The sequence below is a fragment of the Eptesicus fuscus genome, chromosome 5 (genome assembly GCF_027574615.1).
Source record: "Eptesicus fuscus isolate TK198812 chromosome 5, DD_ASM_mEF_20220401, whole genome shotgun sequence".
Taxonomy (NCBI): Eukaryota; Metazoa; Chordata; class Mammalia; order Chiroptera; family Vespertilionidae; genus Eptesicus; species Eptesicus fuscus.
Genome location: NC_072477.1, coordinates 88,459,048 through 88,480,908, shown reverse-complemented (window position 1 = coordinate 88,480,908; position 21,861 = coordinate 88,459,048). Strand labels below are relative to the sequence as shown.

Here is a 21,861-nt window from a genome sequence, read left to right as displayed (position 1 = left end):
AGAGGCCTTTATTTGTATTTTTATTGATTTCAGAGAGAGAGAGCAAGAGGGAGGGAGAGAGAATCACTGATTGGCTGCATCCTGCATGCCCCACACTGGGGATCAAGCCCCCAACCTGGGCATGAGCCCTGATGGGAAATTGAACCTGACTTCCTGGTTGATAGGTCAACACTCAACCACTGAGCCACACTGGCTGGGCTCTGAGGCCATTTTTAATCCATGCAGGAATAAATAAGGTTGATATAACTGAAAATACAAACAGAGTTAAGTGAGTAGAGTGGGGTTACTTTAGAAAAATCAGGGAAGATATTTGAGGTGCTGATAATGATCCAGCCATCTGAAGAAGGAAGAACATTAAAGGATGAAGGAACATGAGGCAGGAACAAGTTCAGTAGGTTAATCCAAGTGCCTCATAAAGGTTGGCTCAAGTGCTTACATTAAAAGGTTTATACCTAACTCTTTTTAGTTTGGTCATTGTTTCTACAAAATTACAACATATTTTGGAGAATTGAATGTTACAAAATCGATTTTGCAATAGTTATTTTCTAAAAAATCCTTATCCAAATATTTTGGGTAAATATTCTCCACTCTAACATTCCAAATAAATTTTTAAGAAAGGAGTCATACACAAACACAAGAACACTGTTACTAGATGTACACTACACTATGAACTTCATGTTCAGATAATGTAACCATTAGTCTAAATCATGTTCCTAGCATTGTCATTACTGGCTTATAGTCATACTAGAAGCCTGGTGCACAAAATTCGTGCCCGGGAGATGGGGGAAGGGGAAGGTCCCCTCAGCCCAGCCTGTACCCTCTCCAATCCAGGACCCTTGGGGTATGTCCGACTGCCGGGTCTAAACTGGCAGTCAAACATCCCTCTCACAATCCAGGACCGCTGGCTCCTAACTGCTCACCTGCCTACCTGCCTGCCTACCTGACCGCTCCTAATTGCCCCCCCCCCTGCCAGCCTGATCACCCCTAACTGCCTCTGCCTGTCAGCCTGATCGCCCCTAACTGCCCCCCCAGTCGCCCCCAACTGCCCTCCCCCCCCGCCGGCCTGACCGCTTGCAACTGACCCCCTGCCAGCCTGGTTGACCCTTACTGTCCCCCCCTGCAGGCCTGGTCACCCCCAACTGCACCCCTCTGCTGGCCTGGTTGCCTCTAACTGCCCCCCCACCCCCGCCGGCCTGGTTGCCCCAAACTGCCCCCCCCTGCCAGCCTGGTTGTCCCCAACTGCCCCCCTCTGCCAGCCTGGTCGCCCCTCACTGTCCCCCTCTACCAGCCTGGTCGCCCCCAATTGCCCCCGCCCCCCCTGCAGGCCTGGTCACCCCACGTAGCCTGCTGTTCAGTCGTTTGGTTGTCCCTCACTAACCCCCCTGCTGACATGGTCGCCCCACACAGCCTGCTGTTCAGTCATTTGGTCGCCCCAGGCAGTCTGCTGTTTGGTTGTTACTGTTACCGTGACCGTGTCCTGGACAATTTGCATATTCCTCTATTATTAGTATAGATCCTCACACTTTAAAACTGTTTCTAGAATGGAATAGGTGCTCAATAAACAGCTACTGAAATCTACATTGTAATTCCCTGTTAAGATACTTTGTCTTTTGTCCTTCTGGAAATGGAGGCTATATAATTAAATCTGCCAGCCACTTCTTAGAAATAAAACTACAAACCTTTCTTCTGGAAAGTTGAAACCAAATAAATATTTTTTAAAGCAGGATACACTTTACACTTGAAAAACATCTACAGACTACAGAGTGAGCAGCAAGTCTTACTTAGCCCAGATTTACAAAAGATTAAACAAATGAATTAGAAAGGGCCAAAGCTAGCCCCCTCTGAATCTCACTATACTATAAATTATGTTGGCTTATCACCTACCCACGATTAACTGTTTTTCTAAAAATGCAGATACTATAAATGTAGTACCTAAAACTCTTAGAAAAAAAGAAGCATAAATATTCATGACCTTAGATTAAGTAATAATTGTTTAAATATGACAGCAACAATGACAGGCAACAAAAGAAAAAAAAACCCAGATAAATTGGACTTCATCAAAATTTAAAACTTTTGGCCCTGGCTGGTTTAACTCAGTGTGTATTGCGTCAGCCTGCAGATTGAAGGGTCCACGGTTCAATTCTGGTCAAGGGCACATGCCCAGGTTGTGGGCTCAATCCCCAGTTGGGGGTGTGCAGGAGGCAGCCAATCAATGATTTTCTCTCATCATTGATGTTTCTATCTCCCTCTCCCTTCCTCTCTGAAATCAATAAAAATATACATATATTAAAAAAATTAAAACTTTTATGCTTCAAAGGATACCATCAAGAAACTGAGAAGATAATTCAAATGGGATAAAATGTCTCCAAATCATACATATGTTAAAGGTCTAGTATTCAGAATATATAAAAAATTATAACTCAAAAATAAAAATATAATGAACCCTATTAAAATGGGCAGATTTTAATAGACATTTCTCCAAAGAAGATATACAAATGGCCAATATGCACACAAAAAAGATGATTGACGTCCCTGTGTCATTAGGAAATGCAAATCAAAGCCACAATGAGATACCACTTTATACTCACCAGGATAGCTATAATAAAAAGACTGATGTTAATAAGTGTTGATGAGGATGTACAGAAATTAGAACTCTTATACACTGTTGATGGGGATATAAAATGGGACAGCTGCTTTGGAAGTTTTCCAGCTCCTTTAAAGGTTAAACAGAGAGCTACCATATGATTTAATAATTCTATTCCTAGGTGTATATCCAAGAGAATTGAAAAAATGTCCATACAAAAACTTGTATATGAGATGTTCAGAGCAGCATTATTCTTAAAGTAGAAGTAATCCAAATACACACAAACTAAGGGATAAATAAAATGTGGTATATCCATAAATAAAATATTACACAGCAATAAAAAGAAACAAGTACTGATTCATGCTACAATATACTAGTAGATGAACTTGGAAACACACTAAGTGAAAAAATGAAATGTCCAGAACAGGCAAATCCATAAAGACAGAAAGTAGATCACTGGTTGGCAAAAATTAAGGGGAAGAAGGAATTGGGAATGACTGCTAATGAGTTTAGGATTACTTTGGGGGGAATGAAAATGTTCTGAAATTAGACAAATTACAGCTGAAAAACTTTGTGAATATACTAAAAACCACTGAACTGTACACCTTAAAAGTGACTATAATGGTTTATCGAAAAATAAAACTAATGTAGACACTAACGAATTGAGATATCACTTTGTCAAGACACAAAATTATGCCAAAGTGAAATCTAGTAAGGGACTTTACAATCTCCAAAATTCCATTTAGTATATTCTGTAATTGTATTAACACCAAAGATTAGATTAACCACTGACTTAGTAATAACTTTTAAGCAAAATACACAAAAAACTTTCTTTTTCAGTAATCATCAAAATTATATATCAATCCATACAGTCCATACCATATTCTTTTTCAGAATCACAAGCAACGTTTAAATATAAACCTTCATATGTGAGTTAAAGGCTCTTCTGAATCACTTTTAGCCATGGCAGCTCTGTACAGACTCATGGTGACATGTTACATACCACTCTTCTTAGAACCTGCGTTCTTCATTTTTACTTCTGTATCACTTTTAGGACCAAAAGCAAAGGCAGACTGAAGAATACTGGGGCTTTACCTGTATTTCACATTTGATTATTATTTTTTCTTTCAATGAATTATACCATTATGTAAATTAATCAACTAAAATGTCTATTGAAAGCTTTCAGCAGACAGAAGTTTGCAGCCTAACTGACAGCTTTTCAAAATGAAAAAATCAGTTATAGCAATTACTACTTGCTTTAAAATTCTGTACTGTAGTCTGAGAAATGTGTCAATCACCACTACCTTTTAAGCATTGTTAGAAAACCTTCTGCCGTAGCCGGTTTGACTCAATGGGTAGTGTGTCAGCCTGCAGACTGAAGGGTCCTAGGTTCAATTCCAGTCAAGGGCACGTACCTTGGTTGCAGGCTCAATCCCCAGCCCTGGTCAGGGCATATGTGGCAGGCAACCAATCAATGTGTCCCTTTCATATTAATGTTTCTCTTTCTCTGTCTCTCCCTCTACCTTCCACTCTCTCTAAAAATCAATGGGAAAATATCCTTGGATGAGGATTAACAACAACAACAAAAGAAAACCTTCAGCAAAAATTTAAAGTACAGTGTGCGGACCTGCCAATGCAACTAACTCATCTGAGGTGACGAGTAGATGAGCAGATATGTGCTGTGTTTAGCTAAATTTGCCCACACCCAGGCAATGACAAACATTAATAAGTCTGAACTCTACATGGTAGCTGGCAAGTTTCTGCTGACATCAATTGTAAGACATACTTTAGATTTTAAAAAGTATCTATATCTATCAACAAATAAATAAAAGATGCATATGAAAATTGAGAAAGTAAAATAAATTCACAACCAGAACTTATTTTTAGCGCCTTAATCTCTATCACTCCTTCGATGTAGGCTCTGAGATCATGGTGCTACTCTCTAAATGATGAATGTAAAAATGGTCTTGTCCATTTACTAGCTTATGGAGAACTATGTTGGATATACAATTAACCATTAAGGGGAAAGGATAAAAAAGAATTTGGAACATATTATACAGAGTTCATGGGAAGAACGAAAATAATCTGTTATCTGTAAATCTGGAGTGGATCTACCTATTACATAGTCACAAACCCAAACAGGCACCCAAAATGAGGAGACAAATAACCCCCAAATGAAAGAATAACAGAAGAAGAAGAGCTAAATGAAATGGAGATAAGAAATTTATCTGAGACAGAATTCAGAATAATGATGGTAAAGATGCTCAACAGCATGAGAAACGATATAGTAACTATGAAAACAGAAATAAAGAATGTAAATCTGGAAACTTCTTCACACAAACATGAAAAAACTCAAGACACAGAATTAGGATTTCTAATCTTTCCTTTATATATGCTTATAAGCAATTGTATTAAGAGAGAGACAGCCCTAGCCAGTTTGGCTCAATGAATAGACCATCAGCCCGCGAACTGAAAGGTCTCAGGTTCAATTCTTGGTTGCAGGTTCCCCGGCCCTGGTCCGGTGCATGCAGGAGGCAACCAATCGATGTGTCTCTCTCACACAGATGTCTCTCTCTGTCTCTCCTTTCCACTCTCTCTAAAAATCAGTGGAAAACTATCCTCAGGTGAGGATTAACAACAAGAGAGAGAGAGAGAGACAGACAGACAGACAGACAAATAAAATAGTCAAGGATATTTCCTTTCGGACTATTTTAACTTGGTTTACAAATTTTTTAAATGTCTTACCTAAAAACTGGCCCAGCTCTTTTCACTTAGCAGATTCATGGCACAAATGTAACTAAATAGTTGAAGCAATCATGTAATAAGAAATCTTGAAGAAATGTGTTCTATTTGGGCACTTTTATACATTGTTGTTAGGAGCAAATGGCTATAATCATTTGGGTAAGCAATTTGGCAACATGTAGTGAGACCTTTGCAAATATCCATACCCTTTAATTCAAGAGTTCTATTTCTGGGAATCTATTCTAAAGAAATAATCTGAAACATTCACAGTAATCTTCTTCCAAGCATTATTATTTACCATAGTGAAAAATGGGAAACAATCAAATAAGCCCACAAACAGGGAAATGATTAAAAATTATGGTACATCCCTAAGATACAAATTATTATAGTTATTTCAAAATATTTACCAAGAATGCGTTTTTACTTTCTGTAATGGGGATTTATGTCTTATTTTAAAATAATATATATTCATTGTTAAAGAAAATTTAAGAAATTGGAAATGAAAAATTGAAATCTCTCATCTTATACAGGCTGGGGCAAAAGTAAGCTTACAGTTGTTCATAGAAAAAATAACACAATAATTAATAAATAATAAAACAAGAATAAACTCTGTGTTTCATGTACTCATGAACCTACTTTTGTCCCACCCTATATTCTATCCCCAACTCCAAAAGTTAACTATTAATTTTTTTTTGAAAATATATTTTTATTGATTTCAGAGAGGAACGGAGAGGGAGAGCTAGAAACATCAATGATGAGAGAGATTCACTGATCGATTGCCTCCTACACACCCCCTACTGGGGGTCGAGCCCATAACTCAGGCATGTGCCCTTGACTGGAATCGAACCTGGGACCCTTCAATCTGCAGGCCAATGCTCTATCCACTGAGCCAAACCGGCTAGGGCACTATTAAGTTTTTATGTGTGTATAATTTCTAGAAATTTTCTAGACATATACAAACTTATTTAACAAACATTTATATATTGGTAATCCTTTGGTTTGGTTTTTAACACAAGTGGGGAACTAAGCTTGCTGTTCTTCAACTTGCTTCTGACACTCACTTTAGCTTTTGTTCTGTATCAGCAGATATACACTGAGTGGCAGGATTATTATGATCTCTGAATGCATAATAATCTGGCCACTCAGTGTATATCCTATATAATAAACGGCTAATATGCAAATTGTCCCCTCGACCAGGAGTTCAACCAGCAGGCAGGCCGGCCAACCGCCCATTTCCCTTCCCCCTGGCCAGGCTGGCCGGCCCCCACCCATGCACGAATACATGCACTGGGCCTCTCATATATACATACATACACTGAGTGGCCAGATTACTATGCGTTCAGAGATCATAATAATCTGGCCACTCAGTGTATATCGACTTCATTTTAAATGGATGTTTCAATATATATATCAGGTCCTGGATTGATATTTAGGTTGATTAGAGTTTTCTTCTTATAAACAATGCTATAACTAACATATCTGGATATATAACTTAATGTACTAGAGTAAATATATCAGTTCCTACAAGTGGAATTTCAACATTTTAGGCATTCAAAGTTATTGCCAAATCACCCACCACCTACCACCTCTTCAAACCATTCAAAATACTGGATACTAGCAACTTTTAAATCTCTGCCAATCTGGAACATAAATGTTTTAATTTGCATGCCTATAAATATGAATAAGGTTAAACTACTTTTCTTTTTATTTATTTATTATTATTTTTTAAAATTTAATAAAGCTTTATTGTTCAGATTATTACAATTGTTTCTCTTTTTCCCCCCCCATATCTCCCCACCACCCAGTTCCCACCCCCCCTCTGCCCTTACCTCCACCCCGCTGTCCTTATCCATAGGTGTATGATTTTTGTCCAGTCTCTTCCCGTACCCCCCACACAGACAACCCTTTCCCCCTGAGAATTATCAATCCACTCCCATTCTATGCCTCTGATTCTATTATGTTCACCAGTTTATTCTGTTCCTCAGATTTTTAATTAACTTGACTTTTAGATTCACTTGTTGATAGATATGTATTTGTTCATAATTTTTATCTTTACTTTTTTCTTCTTTTTCCTCTTTTTAGAGAATACCTTTGAGCATTTCATATACTACTGGTTTGGTGGTGATGAACACCTTTAGCTTTTTCTTATCTGTGAAGCTCTTTATCTGCCCTTCAATTCTGAATGATAACTTTGCTGGGTAGAGTAGTCTTGGTTGCAGGTTCTTGCTATTCATCACTTTGAATATTTCTTGCCACTCCCATCTGGCCTGCAAAGTTTCTGTTGAGAAATCAGCTGATAATTGTATGGGTGCTCCCTTTTAGGTAACTAGTTGTTTTTCTCTTGCTGCTTGTAAGATTCTCTCTTTGTCTTTTGTCCTTGGCATTTTAATTATGATGTGTCTTGGTGTGGTCCTCTTTGGATTCCTTTTGTTTGGGGTTCTGTGTGCTTCCTGGACTTGTAAGTCTATTTCTTTCATCAGGTGGGGGAAGTTTTCTGTCATTATTTCTTCAAATAGGTTTTCAGTGTCTTGCTCTCTCTCTTCTTCTGGCGCCCCCATAATTCTGATGTTGGTACGCTTGAAGTTGTCCCAGAGGCTTCTTACACTATCTTCAACTTTCTGAATTCTCTTCTCTTCTTGCTTCTCTGGAGGAGTGTCCTTTGCCTCTTTGTATTCCAAATCTTTGAGTTGATTCTTGCGTTCCTCTAGTCTGCTGTTGGGTCTCTGTATAATATTTTTTATTTCAGTCAGTGTATGTTTAATTTCTAGTTGGTCCTTTTTCATATCCTTGAGGGTCTCATTAAATTTATCGGCCTTTTCCATGAAATTCTTGAAAAACCTTATAACCGTGGTTTTGAACTCTATGTCCAGTCGTTTGTTCTCCTCCATTTCTTTCGTTTGGGATCTGTTTCCTTGCCTCCTCATTTTCGCTGCTTCCCTGAGTTGCTGGGTAGCTTTGTGTACTAGGTGTCCTATTGGTTCAAGGGGTCAGCCTCCCAGTTACCTGAGGTGGACACTCTTGGTGCACCCCTTTGTGTACTGTGTGTACAGCCTTGTTGTAGTTAAGTCTTGATTGTTGTTGGTGTCACTGGGAGGAACTGACCTCCAGGCCAATTGGCTGTGAGGACCCGCTGTGTCTATAACGGAAGAACTGCTATGCTGGAGACACGTTTATGGGGCAGGACTTGTTCCAGTAGGGCTTTGGTGCTCATTAATTAATACTTTTTTAATGAACATTAACTTACCAGACACTGAGTAACTGCACAAATTAATAAGCATAACGCAAATAAATCTATTTTTCTTGTTTTCCGAAAGTGAAATATTTCCCGTTGCACACACCAAACAAGTCAGTCCAAGACTAATGACGTGGCAATCGGCTGCTAAAATATTCGCTGCTAGTATTAGTAGAGAGAAATGGTGCGTCAAGGCAAGTAAGGGAAATGAATGCAACACAATTATAGTAACCAGTCATTAGCAAACGTTGTAGTTCGTTATTAATAATTATGTATAACAGGACATTGTAAAAATTAAGTTATAAAATTTTTATTAAAATGTTTCTTACATACTGTTATGTTGGCTGGGCTGCAAAATTATTCATTGTGGGCCGCGAGTTTTACATGCTTGTGCTAATTTGGGAATTCAAAATGTGTACATTTTCTTCCATAATGCCAGGGAATGTGTCAACTACATCACCTTCAACATTTTACTTTTCCCCCAAAAGTTAGTTCAATTCAGGCTATATATTTCTGGCAAGCCAATTTTTAGTGCTTTGTGTGAAGTTGAAAGTCAAACAAAAGATAAACAAATATGACACTTTCTTGTAGGGAGTGGTTATAGGGTTAAGCCTCAGACTGACCTGTTGGCAAAGCCAAAAACAAGTCCTAGCTTAGAGGGCACAGCCCTCTTAGCATAATTAAGCTTGATCTTGTGACTGCTCCCTAGATCCTTCCTGGGTAGCTTAATGGGCTGTGAGAGGTGCAACAAGTGCTGCCAAAACAAGTGAAACTTACAAAAACATTGTAACTATATTGACCACTACCTTGTTTACCTCTGACTAAAATAAAGGCTCAGCTTGCTGTCTGGATCTGTTCTGTGGCCTCAGCCAGGCACAGAAGATCCACCTAGACCCAGCTTATTCTCTTTGTCTGTCTTTTCTTCATCCTTCACCGGCCCTCCCTCAGGCTCGCCGAACCCTTGGCTGTGCTGGCGCAGCACACTTTCTAATTCTCCTTGGCTTACAGACTAGGACATAAAGATTTTGACATTTCATTTTCATCATGACTATCATATGTCAATTTCACAGACTAGATTAGATGAACTCTTTAGAATGAGCCTTTCTGATTCTAGCTCTACCAAGAATTAGTGATAATTATGTTTCCTTTTTTCGCTTTGCCTTTGTCAATGTTACTGCCTCAAAGGCCCCTTATAGTGCCTAAGAGACGAAAATATGTTCCACTTGCTTTGTTTTTAAAAAAATAAGGATTAAAAAGCACATACTTGACCATAAAAAGGTAGGCATAAATATAAAGAAAAGGCATATAAAGAAATTTCTGTATATCAACCTTCTTCTTTGTTAGTACTTGTATTTTCTGAGTGTAAACGGCAAAATATTCTAGTAGAATCTCTGAGAAACCACTTTTAAGTTGGCAGCAATTTTTAAGAAATAAAAGAGTTTTACAGATGAATGACCATAGATTGCCAGCAGTAAGAGCCACAAGACTGAAACCTTAGAGCTCTCCACAAACTAATTTTGATGTTATGACTGCTTTTTAAGGATTTGCTGTATAAAATTAGCCTCAATTTTCTAATTTTCTGAACTGTAAAATGCGGATTAAAATAATTGCTCACAACTGCTACAAAAATCATTATATTCCTATTGGAAACTACTATGACATCTATAAAGCGATTGAAAAAAAATTATTACCTTACAAAAAAACCTGCTTAGGTTAATTTACAAACATATTATGTTTGAAAAAAACAAATGTAATGAATGATTAATGAATCTTGATAGTATATGCTGATGATTTTCAAATAAGGGATGTGACCTACAAGGAAATGATAGAGTAAATGGAGAGTAGAAAGTTAGCTATAGGTTACAAAAAGGGCTGAACTGGCCCTTTATTACTTGGACTTTTTAATCTCTCATTCTTGTTCAGCCTGTAAGAGCCATTTATTTCCCAGAGATGAAAACAACAAATCTTAGTTGAGCAGTTGGTCGCTATGGCACCTTTAAGAGCTTTATTTTTAGAAGAAGGAAAAATGGGGAGCTATGAGATCCCAGGAAGATCACAAGTGGGTACAATAAATAGTTTCTAGAGATTTGGAATAACAAAATAAAGCTTGTACTTACAACTTGAGACTCACGAGCTTTAGGAAACATCTTGGCAACATTAAGCCCATCAATGACGACATCAAAAGGAGGACAATGTTTCACAAAGTTTTGAAATCTCTTAAGTTCCTAAAAAAGAAAAATCAGACAGAACATTAATAAAGACATAGGGCTTTTTTATAAACATACTGCTATGACTTTTATTAGTTTTGGGAATTCAAAATATTTATCTCTTAAAAATACATAAAAACACAAAGATACTTTCAAAATGAAATCTGAAAAAGCCAGCATAACAGTTGCAAATGCATATTCTTATCTGACACACCTTATAATCTCATAGAGCTTCACATTTCACAAAGTATTTTCCCATGCTATTTCATTTTATCTGTAACCAGCTATCTATCTAGTCTGCTAAACTGACACACATAATAGTCATGATGAGAATAAAATGTGAAATCTCTATGTCCTGTTCTGTAAGTCAAGGAGAAGTAAACTTAAGATATGCCAGTCTACCAGTGCAACTGTGTTGAAAGAACAAAGCTCTATAATTTGTAGCTCCTCTTTTGTCATCAAGAGGCTTTTGCTTACTTATGGCTGTTTGGAGAACCGAATATTCATCCGCTTATTCAACAAATATTTGGTGAGCATCTACAATGTTCCAAGCAGTTGCCAAAAAGACAAAAAACCCTAACTTAATGGGACCTGCATTTTAGTAGGAGGAGACATAAAATGAACCAAATAAGCAAGTAAATTATATTAAACTAGAGGCCCACTGTACAAAATTTGTGCATGGGTAGGGTCCCTAGGCCTGGCTGGTGATCAGGGCCCATCTGTGGGCAATTGGGGAGCCCCTGCTGGCGCCGCCCACTCGCCGGCCCCGCCCCCTGCCACCACCGCTGTCAGGGGCTGCATCCTGGGGGCAGCTCCTGCGATGAGCGTCTGCCCCCTGGTGGTCAGTGCGCATCATAGAGACCGGTCGTTCCACCGTTCATTCGATTTGCATTTTAGGGTTTTATTACATAGGATGTCAAGTGTGATAGAGGAGAGGGAGTTTCACTTCTGGTAATGATGGAGTAGTTTGTATTGGACTAACAGATAACATAAATTCTATATAAAAAACAGCTATTTGAAGGAACTAGAGAATGACTAAAAGCAGGCAGAAACTGGAGGACACATCTGAAAAAAGATTTGGTGATTTCAAAACATGTCTGAAATTCTTTGACATTACTCCCGACTCAAGTGGAGTCTAATTCCCTCCATGTGAATATGAGCTCACCTTTCTGACTGGCTCAATGAAAGGAATGTGGCAGAAGTGGAGCTATCTGACTTCTAGGACTAGGTAATAAAAGGCAATGTTGCTTCTATCTGATTCTCCTAGGCTACTAGCGCATAGAACCTAGCTTTCATAAAAAGCCCATGCAGAGGCCACATGTAGGAGCTCCACCTGATGGTTCAACTGAATCCCAGGCAATAGCCAGGATCAATCATCAGACCTGTGAGAGTGAGGAAGAGTTCAAAATGACCTCAGCCCCCATTTGATTACAACAGAACACTCAAGTAAGAATTATCCAACAGTCTAGTCCAGGCCTAGAACCATGAGAGATAACAATAATAGTAACTTATAAATGTTTTTGTTTTATGCTACTACATTTGGGATGGTTTGTTACTATCTATAGAAAACTAGAAAAGAAGAAAAATGCACAAGGTAAAATTTGTCTGTACATGGCTTTTTGCCAGAATCAGCATGGTTGGCAGGGGCAGAGAGAAATCAAACAGAAAAGTGCAGACTTACTGGTTTCAGGATCAAAAGACAGAATTCAGGACTGCCCAAGAGGCTAAAAAGTGAAAGAGGGATTGCTAGAAAGGAGGAAACAACAAAAATCTGTGTATAAATCTGCCCCAATCCTTGACTAACCCTTGATCTACACATGCATGAAGAAGACTCCAAAGAGCCCTGCAAAAAAACAACAGATAAAAGACTTGAAAGACCTCAGCAGAGATTTCAGCTACCATCCACTGCAAGGGACAAAGTCTAAAGTCTAAACAAGTTTAATATTCCTCCAAAGCAAAAAAATCAATAATTTCCAGAGGAAGATGATAGAACCCAGAGCCTTTGCAATTTGTCCATCACAATGTCCATATATAATTTAAAAATATGAGGAAAATGTGACTCAGAGACAAGTGAAAAGAAAATCAATAGAAATCAATGTAAAGTCCAGATGCTGGAGTTAGCAGACAAGAACTTTAACGATTGTGAATACATTCAAGAATTTAAAGGAAAATATAGTTATGATGAATGCAAAGAAGGGAATACACAAATACAGAGAGTCCCTAACTCACAATTTTTCATCTTTATGATGGTGCATTCCATAGAAACCATACTCATATTCTGAATTTTGATCTTTTCTTGGGTGAGCAACATGTAGTATAATACTCTCTCATGATGCTGGGCAGTGACAGTGAGCCATAGCTCCCAGTCAAGGCATATGATCATGAGGGTAAACAACAGATATTCTATAGTATACTATGTTGTCAGCATTTTTTTGATACTGTTTTCTGAGTACCTTTAAGATAAATTAGGCAAGATATGATGTTAGGTAGGTTAGGTGTATTAAATGCAATTTTTACTTACAATATTTCAATTTATGATGGGTTTATCTGGACGTAACCTCACTGTAAGTTAAGAAGTATCTATAGAAATTATAAAAACATTCTAGAACCAAAAAGCACAAATATGAAATAAAATATTCACATGCTGGATTTAACTGACTGGAGATGGCAGAAGTAAAAGTCAGTGAACACAAATCACAGAGCAATAGAAACGATCCAATATGAAAGGGGAAAAAAGGTGGAAAGTAAAAGATGAATTGAGCCTTGGTAACCTGTGAAACAATGTGAAACAGATTAAATTATGTAATTAGACTCCTGAATGAGAGGATAGAAAGGAGAAGGTAGAAAAAACATGTGTGAATAATGGTTAAAGGAGGAAACAACAAAAATATGTGTATAAATCTGCCCCAGGTTTTGTTTTTCCCAAATTTGATGAAAAACATAAGTTATGCGACCCAAGAAGCAGAGCAAATTAAAAGCTCGATAAATATAAAGAAATCTATAACTAGGCACATCATAGTAAGACTGCTGAAAAGCAAAGATAAAGAAAAAATCTTTAAAGCATCCAGGAAAGTTACATATATATATATAAAATTTATATATATATATATATATATATATATATATATATATATATATATATATATATAAAACCCTAATATGCAAATAGACCAAACGTCCGAACAACCGAACAACCGGTGGCTATGACGTTCACTGACCACCAGGGGGAGCGCATGGAACATGGCGGGCATCGGCAGCAGGTGGCAGAGTGTGAAACATGGCGGGCATCGGCTGTGACAAGATGGTGGAGCAGGTGAGCGGGGGCGCCAGACCAAGGCGGGGCACAGGTCGCTGTCATCGGAGCGAACCTCTGGTGGTTACTGAAAATTCTTTGCTCCCATGCCATGGTCCCACCCAGCACTCGCACCTGCTGCCAGCGCCGGTGCCACTGCTCGCACCCGCTGCCAGCAGCAGAGCCTCCACTCACACCCGCTGCTGGCACCAGCCCCTCTCACACCCGCAGCCAGTGCCGCCGCTCGCACCCACTGTCGGTGCCCGGTGCCAGCCCCGATTGTCCCTCAGGGCTTCTCCACCTCCCTCTGTTCCTGAGGGGTGATCGGGGCCAGCAGCCACCTCTTGCACCCGCTGCCGGTGAACGCCCCGCTCGCACCCGTTGTTGTCGGTGCTGGAGCTGTCACTCACATCCACTGCTGGCACTGGCCTGATCGCTCTGCGCCGGCAGCGGATGCAAGCGGGGCTGGCACATGAGAGCAGCGGCGGCGGGAGTGGGACTCCCGCATACAGGGAACAGGGGAACGTGGCGGGAGGCGGCACAGAGGATGGGCCAAGACCCGCCCCTGTGCCACCACAGCCTCATGGCCCACAGTTCCTTTCAAGGTGCACGAATTCATGCACTGGGCCCCTAGTTATATATAAGATAATGATACAAATGACAGTTGAATTCCCATCAGACAATGGGGCCAGAAGACAATGAGAGGATGTTTTAAGGTGATGACAGAACACAAACAAAAACCCTGTCAAACTAGACTTATATCTGGCAAAAAATTTTTGAAGCACTGAGGTAAAAAAGTAAAGTGAAATAGGCATTTTCAAGTATATGAAAACTAAGAGAATTCATCACCAGCAAGCCTGCATCATAAGAAATGCTAATGCAATTTCTTCAGGATGAAGGGAAATAATATCAGATGGAAACTGGATGTAGAAGAAGAAATGTAAAACATCAGATAAAACCCATATAATTTTGTTAACCAGTGTCATCCCAATAAACTCAATAAAAAGGGGGGGCGGGGAGAGAAAAACATTAGAAATGGTAAACACAGGGGTAATTATAAAAAAGAATATGTTTCTTCTTTTAATTTCTTTAAAAGACCTGACCTGTTAAAGAAAAATATTATGACACTGTACTATAAGGCTTAAAACATATACAAATGTGGTATGTATGAAAATAATAAAGACCACGAAGTGGTAAATAAAATTCTATTGCTATTAAGATTCCTACATTTGCCGAAACCGGTTTGGCTCAGTGGATAGAGCGTCGGCCTGCGGACTCAAGGGTCCCCGGTTCGATTCCGGTCAAGGGCATGTACCTTGGTTGCGGGCACATCCCCAGTAGGGGGTGTGCAAGAGGCAGCTGATCGATGTTTCTCTCTCATCAATGTTTCTAACTCTCTATCCCTCTCTCTTTCTCTCTGTAAAAAATCAATAAAATATATTAAAAAAAAAAAAAGATTCCTACATTTTACATGAAATGGTAAAACCTAAGCTCTAAGCGGACTGGATTAAGTTAAAGATTCATATTGTAATCCCAAATCATACATTAAAAAGCAATGCAGAAAATGTATTGGCAAAAATCCAGCAGAATAATTAAATAAAATACTAAAAAAATTCTGATTATCCACCCGCTACCCCCTACACACACACACACACACACACACACACACACACACAAACCCACATGAGAGGAGGAACAGAGGGAGCAAAAAAATAGAAAACAGAGCAAAATATTTAAATTCAACACTATCAAAAGTGCTTTTTGTAATAGATGTCCTTTTAAATATAAAGATAAACTGAAAGCAAAAAGCAGGGAGAAAATATATATTGGTAAGCTTAAGAAAGTTGGAGTGGTAATAAACAAAACAGGCTTCATGAAAAGGAGTATTACAAAAAGTAAAAACAGACACTGCATAATGACAAGATCAATATTCCAGGAAGTATACTCATATATAAGAAATAGCTTTGAAATACATGAAGGAAAACTTGACAGAACTAAAAAGAGAAACAAATAAGTTTACAATTATAGATGGAGATTGCAACACTCTTCTCTCCATAATGATATAACAAGTAGATAAAAATCAGTAAGGATAGAAACAACATAAACTACACTAATAGTTTGATTGATTGATATCTGAAGGATTGGAGACCCAACAATGGCAGAATATTTATTCTTTTCAAGTACACATGGGACACCAAGACATTCACAAGCTCTAGGCCATAAAATACGTCTCAAATATTTCACAATATTAAAATCTGGAAGAGTATGTTTGCTAATCACACTCACAATTAAACCCGAAACCAATAGCAGAAAATATCTATAAACGTCCCAATTATTTCTAAATTACACTTCTAAATAACCTGTGGTCAATAAAAATTACACAGGCAATTAGAAAATATTTTAACTAAGTGATAATAAAAGATTACATATCAAAATTCATAGTATGCAATAAAGCAATATTTAGAGGAAAATGTATAGCTTTAAATGTTTATACGAAAAGAAGGCCTAAAATCATTGATCTAAGTTTTCACCTTAAGCTAGAAAAGAAGAGCAAATTAAATTTCAAAGAAAGTAGAATAACAAAGTGCAGAATCAAAGAAATAGAAAACAGAAAAACAAGAAAATTAAACAGAGAAAAAGTTGGGGGGAAAATGAACCTCAACTCCTATCTCAGATCACACTAAAAAGTTACTTTGAAATAGATCATAAGTTTAAACCAAAAAGCCAAAACTATAAAAATTCTTGAAGAAAACAGACAAATTATTCACATTAGGATCAACAAAAATGTCTTAGGCAACACATAAAGTCATCACTGATATTCATATATCGAGCCTCTTGATAGGAAGCTGGTGAGAACATAATAGCATTTTTGTGGTATTTTTACAAAGATAAAGCAATATCTCAAACTGAGAGACATTCCACAAAATAATAGGCCTATAGTGTGTATGTTTTTAAGTGGAGGTCCAAGAAAGACAATGGAAGCTGAGCTTTTTCACTGCAGATTAAAGGAAACCAAGGAAACATGACAGCTAAACACAAAGTGTGATCCTGGACTGGATCTGGAAAAGGAAAAGCTTATTGTGACAAGTGACAAACCTGAGTATCAACTATGGATTAGATAATATTCTGTATCAATGTTACAAAGATGAACTTCCTTTAGAAAAATAAGCACAGGGAAAGATATTCAACGTAATTAGTCATTAAGGTAATGCAAATTTAAAAACCACAGTGAGATATCATTATATACCCACCAGCAGGGCTAAAATTTAAAAAAATTGACCATAACAAATATGTGGAGCAACTGGAACTTTCACACATTGCTGCTGGAAATGCAAAATGGTATAAACACTTTGGAAAATAATTTGACAAGTTTCTTCTAAAGTTTAGTATACATTTATCTTACAACTTAGCAATCCCACCTCTAGGTATTTATAGAAGAGAAATGAAAACCTACATTCATACAAAGACTTGTACATGAATGTTAATAATGACTTTATTTCTTATTGCCAAAATCTGGAAATAATTAAAATGTCCATTAACTGGAAATTAATGGGGAAAATGTGGTACATCCAGACAATGGAATCCTATTCATCATAATAAGAAATTACTGATACACATAACAACATAGATGAATCTCAAAAGTATTATACAAAATGGTAAAAGGTAGACATAAAAAACTACTTGTATACTGCATGATTTTCATTTACATGAAATTGACAGGCAAAACCTTTCAACAAAAAGCAGATTAATGTTCCAGGAAGTGGCGAGAGGGAAGTGACTGCAATGAACACAATGGAACTTTTGGGTGTAATTATACCATATCTTGATTATGGAGGTTAATATACAATCGGTTGCATTTGTCAAAACTCACAGAATTGGCCCTGGCCAATTGCTCAGTAGTTAGAGCACTGTCCTGCAGACCGAAGGGTCTCAGGCTCGATTCCCCAGTCAAGGGCACATACCTCTGTTACAGGTTTGATCCCGGACCCTGGTTCCAGGCGTGCGGGAGGCAACCAATCAATGCGTCTCTCTCACGTTGATTTTTCTCTCTCTTTCTCTCTCTCCCTCCTGCCTCCCTTCCACTCTCTCTCTTAAAAAAAAAAAAAAAAAAAAAATCAATAGAAAAAGGATCCTGGGGCTGGGTCAATGTGGCTCAGTGGTTGAGTGCTGACCTATGAACCAGGAAGTCACTGTACATGCCCAGGTTTCAGGCTCAATACCCAATACCCAGTAGGGGGCGTGCAGGAGGCAGCCGATCAATGATTCTCTCTCATCATTGATGTTTCTATCCCTCTCTCCCTACCCCTCTCTGAAATCAATAAAAACATATTAAAAAAAAGAAAGAAAGAAAGAAAGAAAAAAAAAAAAGAAGAAAGAAAGAAAGAAATAAAGAAAGAAAGAAAGAAAGAAAAAGTATCCTCAGGTAAGGATTAAAAAAACAAAACAAAAACTAACAGTACTAGCCGGTTTGGCTCAGTGGATTAAGTGTCAACCCGTGGACTAAAGGGTCACAGGTTGGATTATGGTCAAGGGCACATACCTCAGTTGCAGGCTCGATCCCTAGAGGCAATCACATAGATGTTTCTCTCTACCTCTCCCCCACCCTACCACTCTCTCTAAAAATCAATGGAATAATATCCTCAGGTAAGGATTAACAACAAAAAAGTCACTGAATTGTACATTGGCAAATTTTAGTATTTATAAATTATCCTATATAATAAAAGGGTAATATGCAAATCGACCGAATGACGGAATGACTGGTCACTATGACATGCACTGACCACCCGGGGGTATATACTCAACATAGGAGCTGCCCCCTGGTGGTCAGTGTGCTCCCACAGGGGGAGCGCCGCTCAGCCAGAAGCCGGACTCATGGCTGGCGAGTGCAGTGGCGGTGGCGGGAGCCTTTCCCACCTCTGCAGCAGCTCTAAGGATGTCCGACTGACAAAGCCATCGATTGGACATACCCCGAGGGCTCCGAGACTGCAAAAAGGGCGCAGGCCAGGCTGAGAGACCCCCCTCACCCCCAGTGCATGAATGTCGTGCACTGGGCTCTAGTACTTTCATAAAACTGATCAAAAAGCAAAAGAAAGAAAATCCTAATACTATACATAATATACTTCATCTTTAAAATAACCATTGATCCATGTGCATGCTTTCATTTCTCATTTGACTTTTCTATCCTCTTCAGCTCCAGTTGTCTGGACCAACCTCTTTCCTTTCTATTTAGCAAAACACCTTGTTTTAAAATTTCTCTACCCAAAATATATTTCCTACAAATGGTTAGAAAGTTCCAATTAATATCAAAACTAAATATTGGTTAGAATAGGGATACTATTTTTTATAAATGAAAATAAAGCTATCATATAATATGATAATAAAGTTTACATATAATATGACTGTTTTTGTTCTACTCTGAATGAATCAAGGGAAACAGAACAAGTGCACTAACTTTCTAAAATTCAGGTTTCACTAATAATGAACATGAACAAGATTTCCCACTACACTTCCAATCTGTCATTTTAGTGCTGCTCTTAGTACTACATTATATTCACCTCAGGAGTAATGACAAACTAAGGTATCACAATATTACTAGCAAAATGGACATCTGTAAAAATCAAGCGTTAAACTAGATAACTCATAAAATCCCCTTCCAGTTCTGATATTCTATGTTAACACGACTTGGAAATCCCTTAAAATCACAGAATGGAAAAGGGTATACTTGAGATGGTTTGTTTGAAAGGTGAGTGGCAGGAGGCTCGTGTAATCACAGAATGTGTAATAAAATAAAATTAAAAATCAGATCCAAAGATCATTCTCTTGATCCATGTCTTCCAATAAGACAGAAAAATCCAAGATGTCAAGTTGGGCTATTTTTCCCATTACTAAAGCTCTGCTCACTAAGTATATTTCTAGTCTGGGACTCTGTAATACTTCCTTCGGTGAGCCTCTAAAATGCTCCCTTTTCCAACTACCCAAATTTACGTATGCTATTGCAGTCAAAAGCCTCTGAGTGGATCATGCTGAAAAGGCACAACAAAGAGTTGACCTAGTGAGATAGCAAACTAACTATGGCATAGGGCATTTCCAATTTGCAAGCTTAGTTGTTTTAATTGAGGGTAAATTTAAACAAAGAACAAATATTTCTTTGTAGGGCTACTGCTGGGATTGTGCTTGATTAAAGATTGGTTAATGATCTAGCATATAAAAATCCACAAATCCATACCATTCAATTATTTGAAGTATGTAATTCAATTCACAGGTTTTGCAACATCACAATCAATTTTTAGAACATTCTTCAAGGTTCATCCAGAAGACAAGGACTACTATCTTCAAAATGCTCAGGGAAAATACTAAAATTTATATAGTTAAACTATCTTTCAAGTAAACATTTTCAGACAAAGAATAAAACAGTTTACTGTTCTTATCCTGTCACTGAAAGAATGATATTCAGGAAGATGCCCAAAAGAAAGTATAGGATTTAATGAGAATGTGAGGGCTGGAGTTATATAGATGTGTGTGTCACTGGCATGCAGGTGGTAGAGAAAACCAGAAGAGTGGTTAAAAATGGACAAGAGTGGGTAGAGGAGGAGGAGAGGAAGGAAGCCATGGGAAACACCAGGAGCTTAGGAGCTTAGGGGATAGGCAGAGGACATTTTTTATTACTGTCTTCTTACTATAAAAGGATAAAACTCAGTTTTATCTATTAAGAAAGAGCAACGAGCTGTAAGGACAGAACAGCAAGAGATGCAGAGGGATCTGGAAATCATACCTAATAAAATGGTAATATGCAAATTACCATCACTCCGCTAGGCCCACGATTGGGCCGGCTGGAGGCACAGGGGGCGGGACTCAGGGTGGCCGATTGGCTGGCGGTAGGAGCGGGGGGCAGGGACTCTCGAGTCCCCGACCCCCGTTCCTACCGCCGGCTTAAACGGCCCGGCGCTGCGGAAGACGCTGGTGGCAGAACTCAGGGTGGCCGATTGCATGGCTGCTGGCACCAGTTTTCCGCCAGCAGCAGTTTTCCTCTGGCCACCGCCCGATCGGAGTTCCTCTCGGGGTGGCCGATCGTGCTGGCGGGAGGCACTCTGATCGGCGGGTGGCCAGAGGAAAACTGCTGCTGGCGGATAACTGGTGCCGGCAGCCAGGTGAAGGAAGGTCTATTGCACGAAACTTCGCGCAACGGGCTCCTAGTATATATATAAATTTAAGAAAAAACAAAATCCAACAGCAAAATTAAATCTTTGTCAGAACTAATATACTAGAACATGGATTATTGTGAAATGCAGCACAAACTTTGACAAGTTCTATTAGAATGCAGAGGAAAAGAACAAAAAGAGAATATTATGAGAAGAATGTTATAGATATCAAGGCCAAAGGATAGAGCTCCAACTGAAATCTCACAAAGATGTTTCCAAGGAATAAATAAAAACAAAAAGATGAGAACTAACCACTAAAATATCCTAAGTGAAAGAAGTCAATCATACATTTATATTATTCAGTTTATATGAAATATCCAGAATAGGTAAATCTATAGACAGAAAGTAGATTAGTAGTTGCTGTGTGGTAGGGTGTCAGAATGGAGAATGACTGCTAATGAGTAGGTATTAGCACCACTCTCCCTTGCCTCTCTATTTTAGTTATGTTAAAAGGAAAAAGCCTTTCTAATGAGGTGACATTTGAACAGAACTGAATGAAGTGAAGGAGCATGCTCCCTTTGGGGGAAGAGCCTTCTAGGCAGAGAAATGCCCTCCTTACTAAACACATTTTGCATGTTTGAGGCTTAACAACTAGGCAATCTGGA

General features: G+C 38.6%; 1 protein-coding gene across 3 annotated transcripts in view; it reads right to left on the bottom strand.

Moving 5' to 3' along the window:
- The window catches only part of PRORP (protein only RNase P catalytic subunit), a 134,762-nt gene that overhangs the window by 66,662 nt on the left and 46,239 nt on the right, over positions 1 to 21,861 (bottom strand). For all 3 annotated transcript variants that reach the window (XM_054716542.1, XM_054716541.1, XM_054716543.1), the window contains one exon: positions 10,676 to 10,783. In XM_054716542.1, coding sequence (XP_054572517.1) covers positions 10,676 to 10,783 — 108 coding nt within the window. The remainder of the gene's footprint in view (positions 1 to 10,675; positions 10,784 to 21,861) is intronic.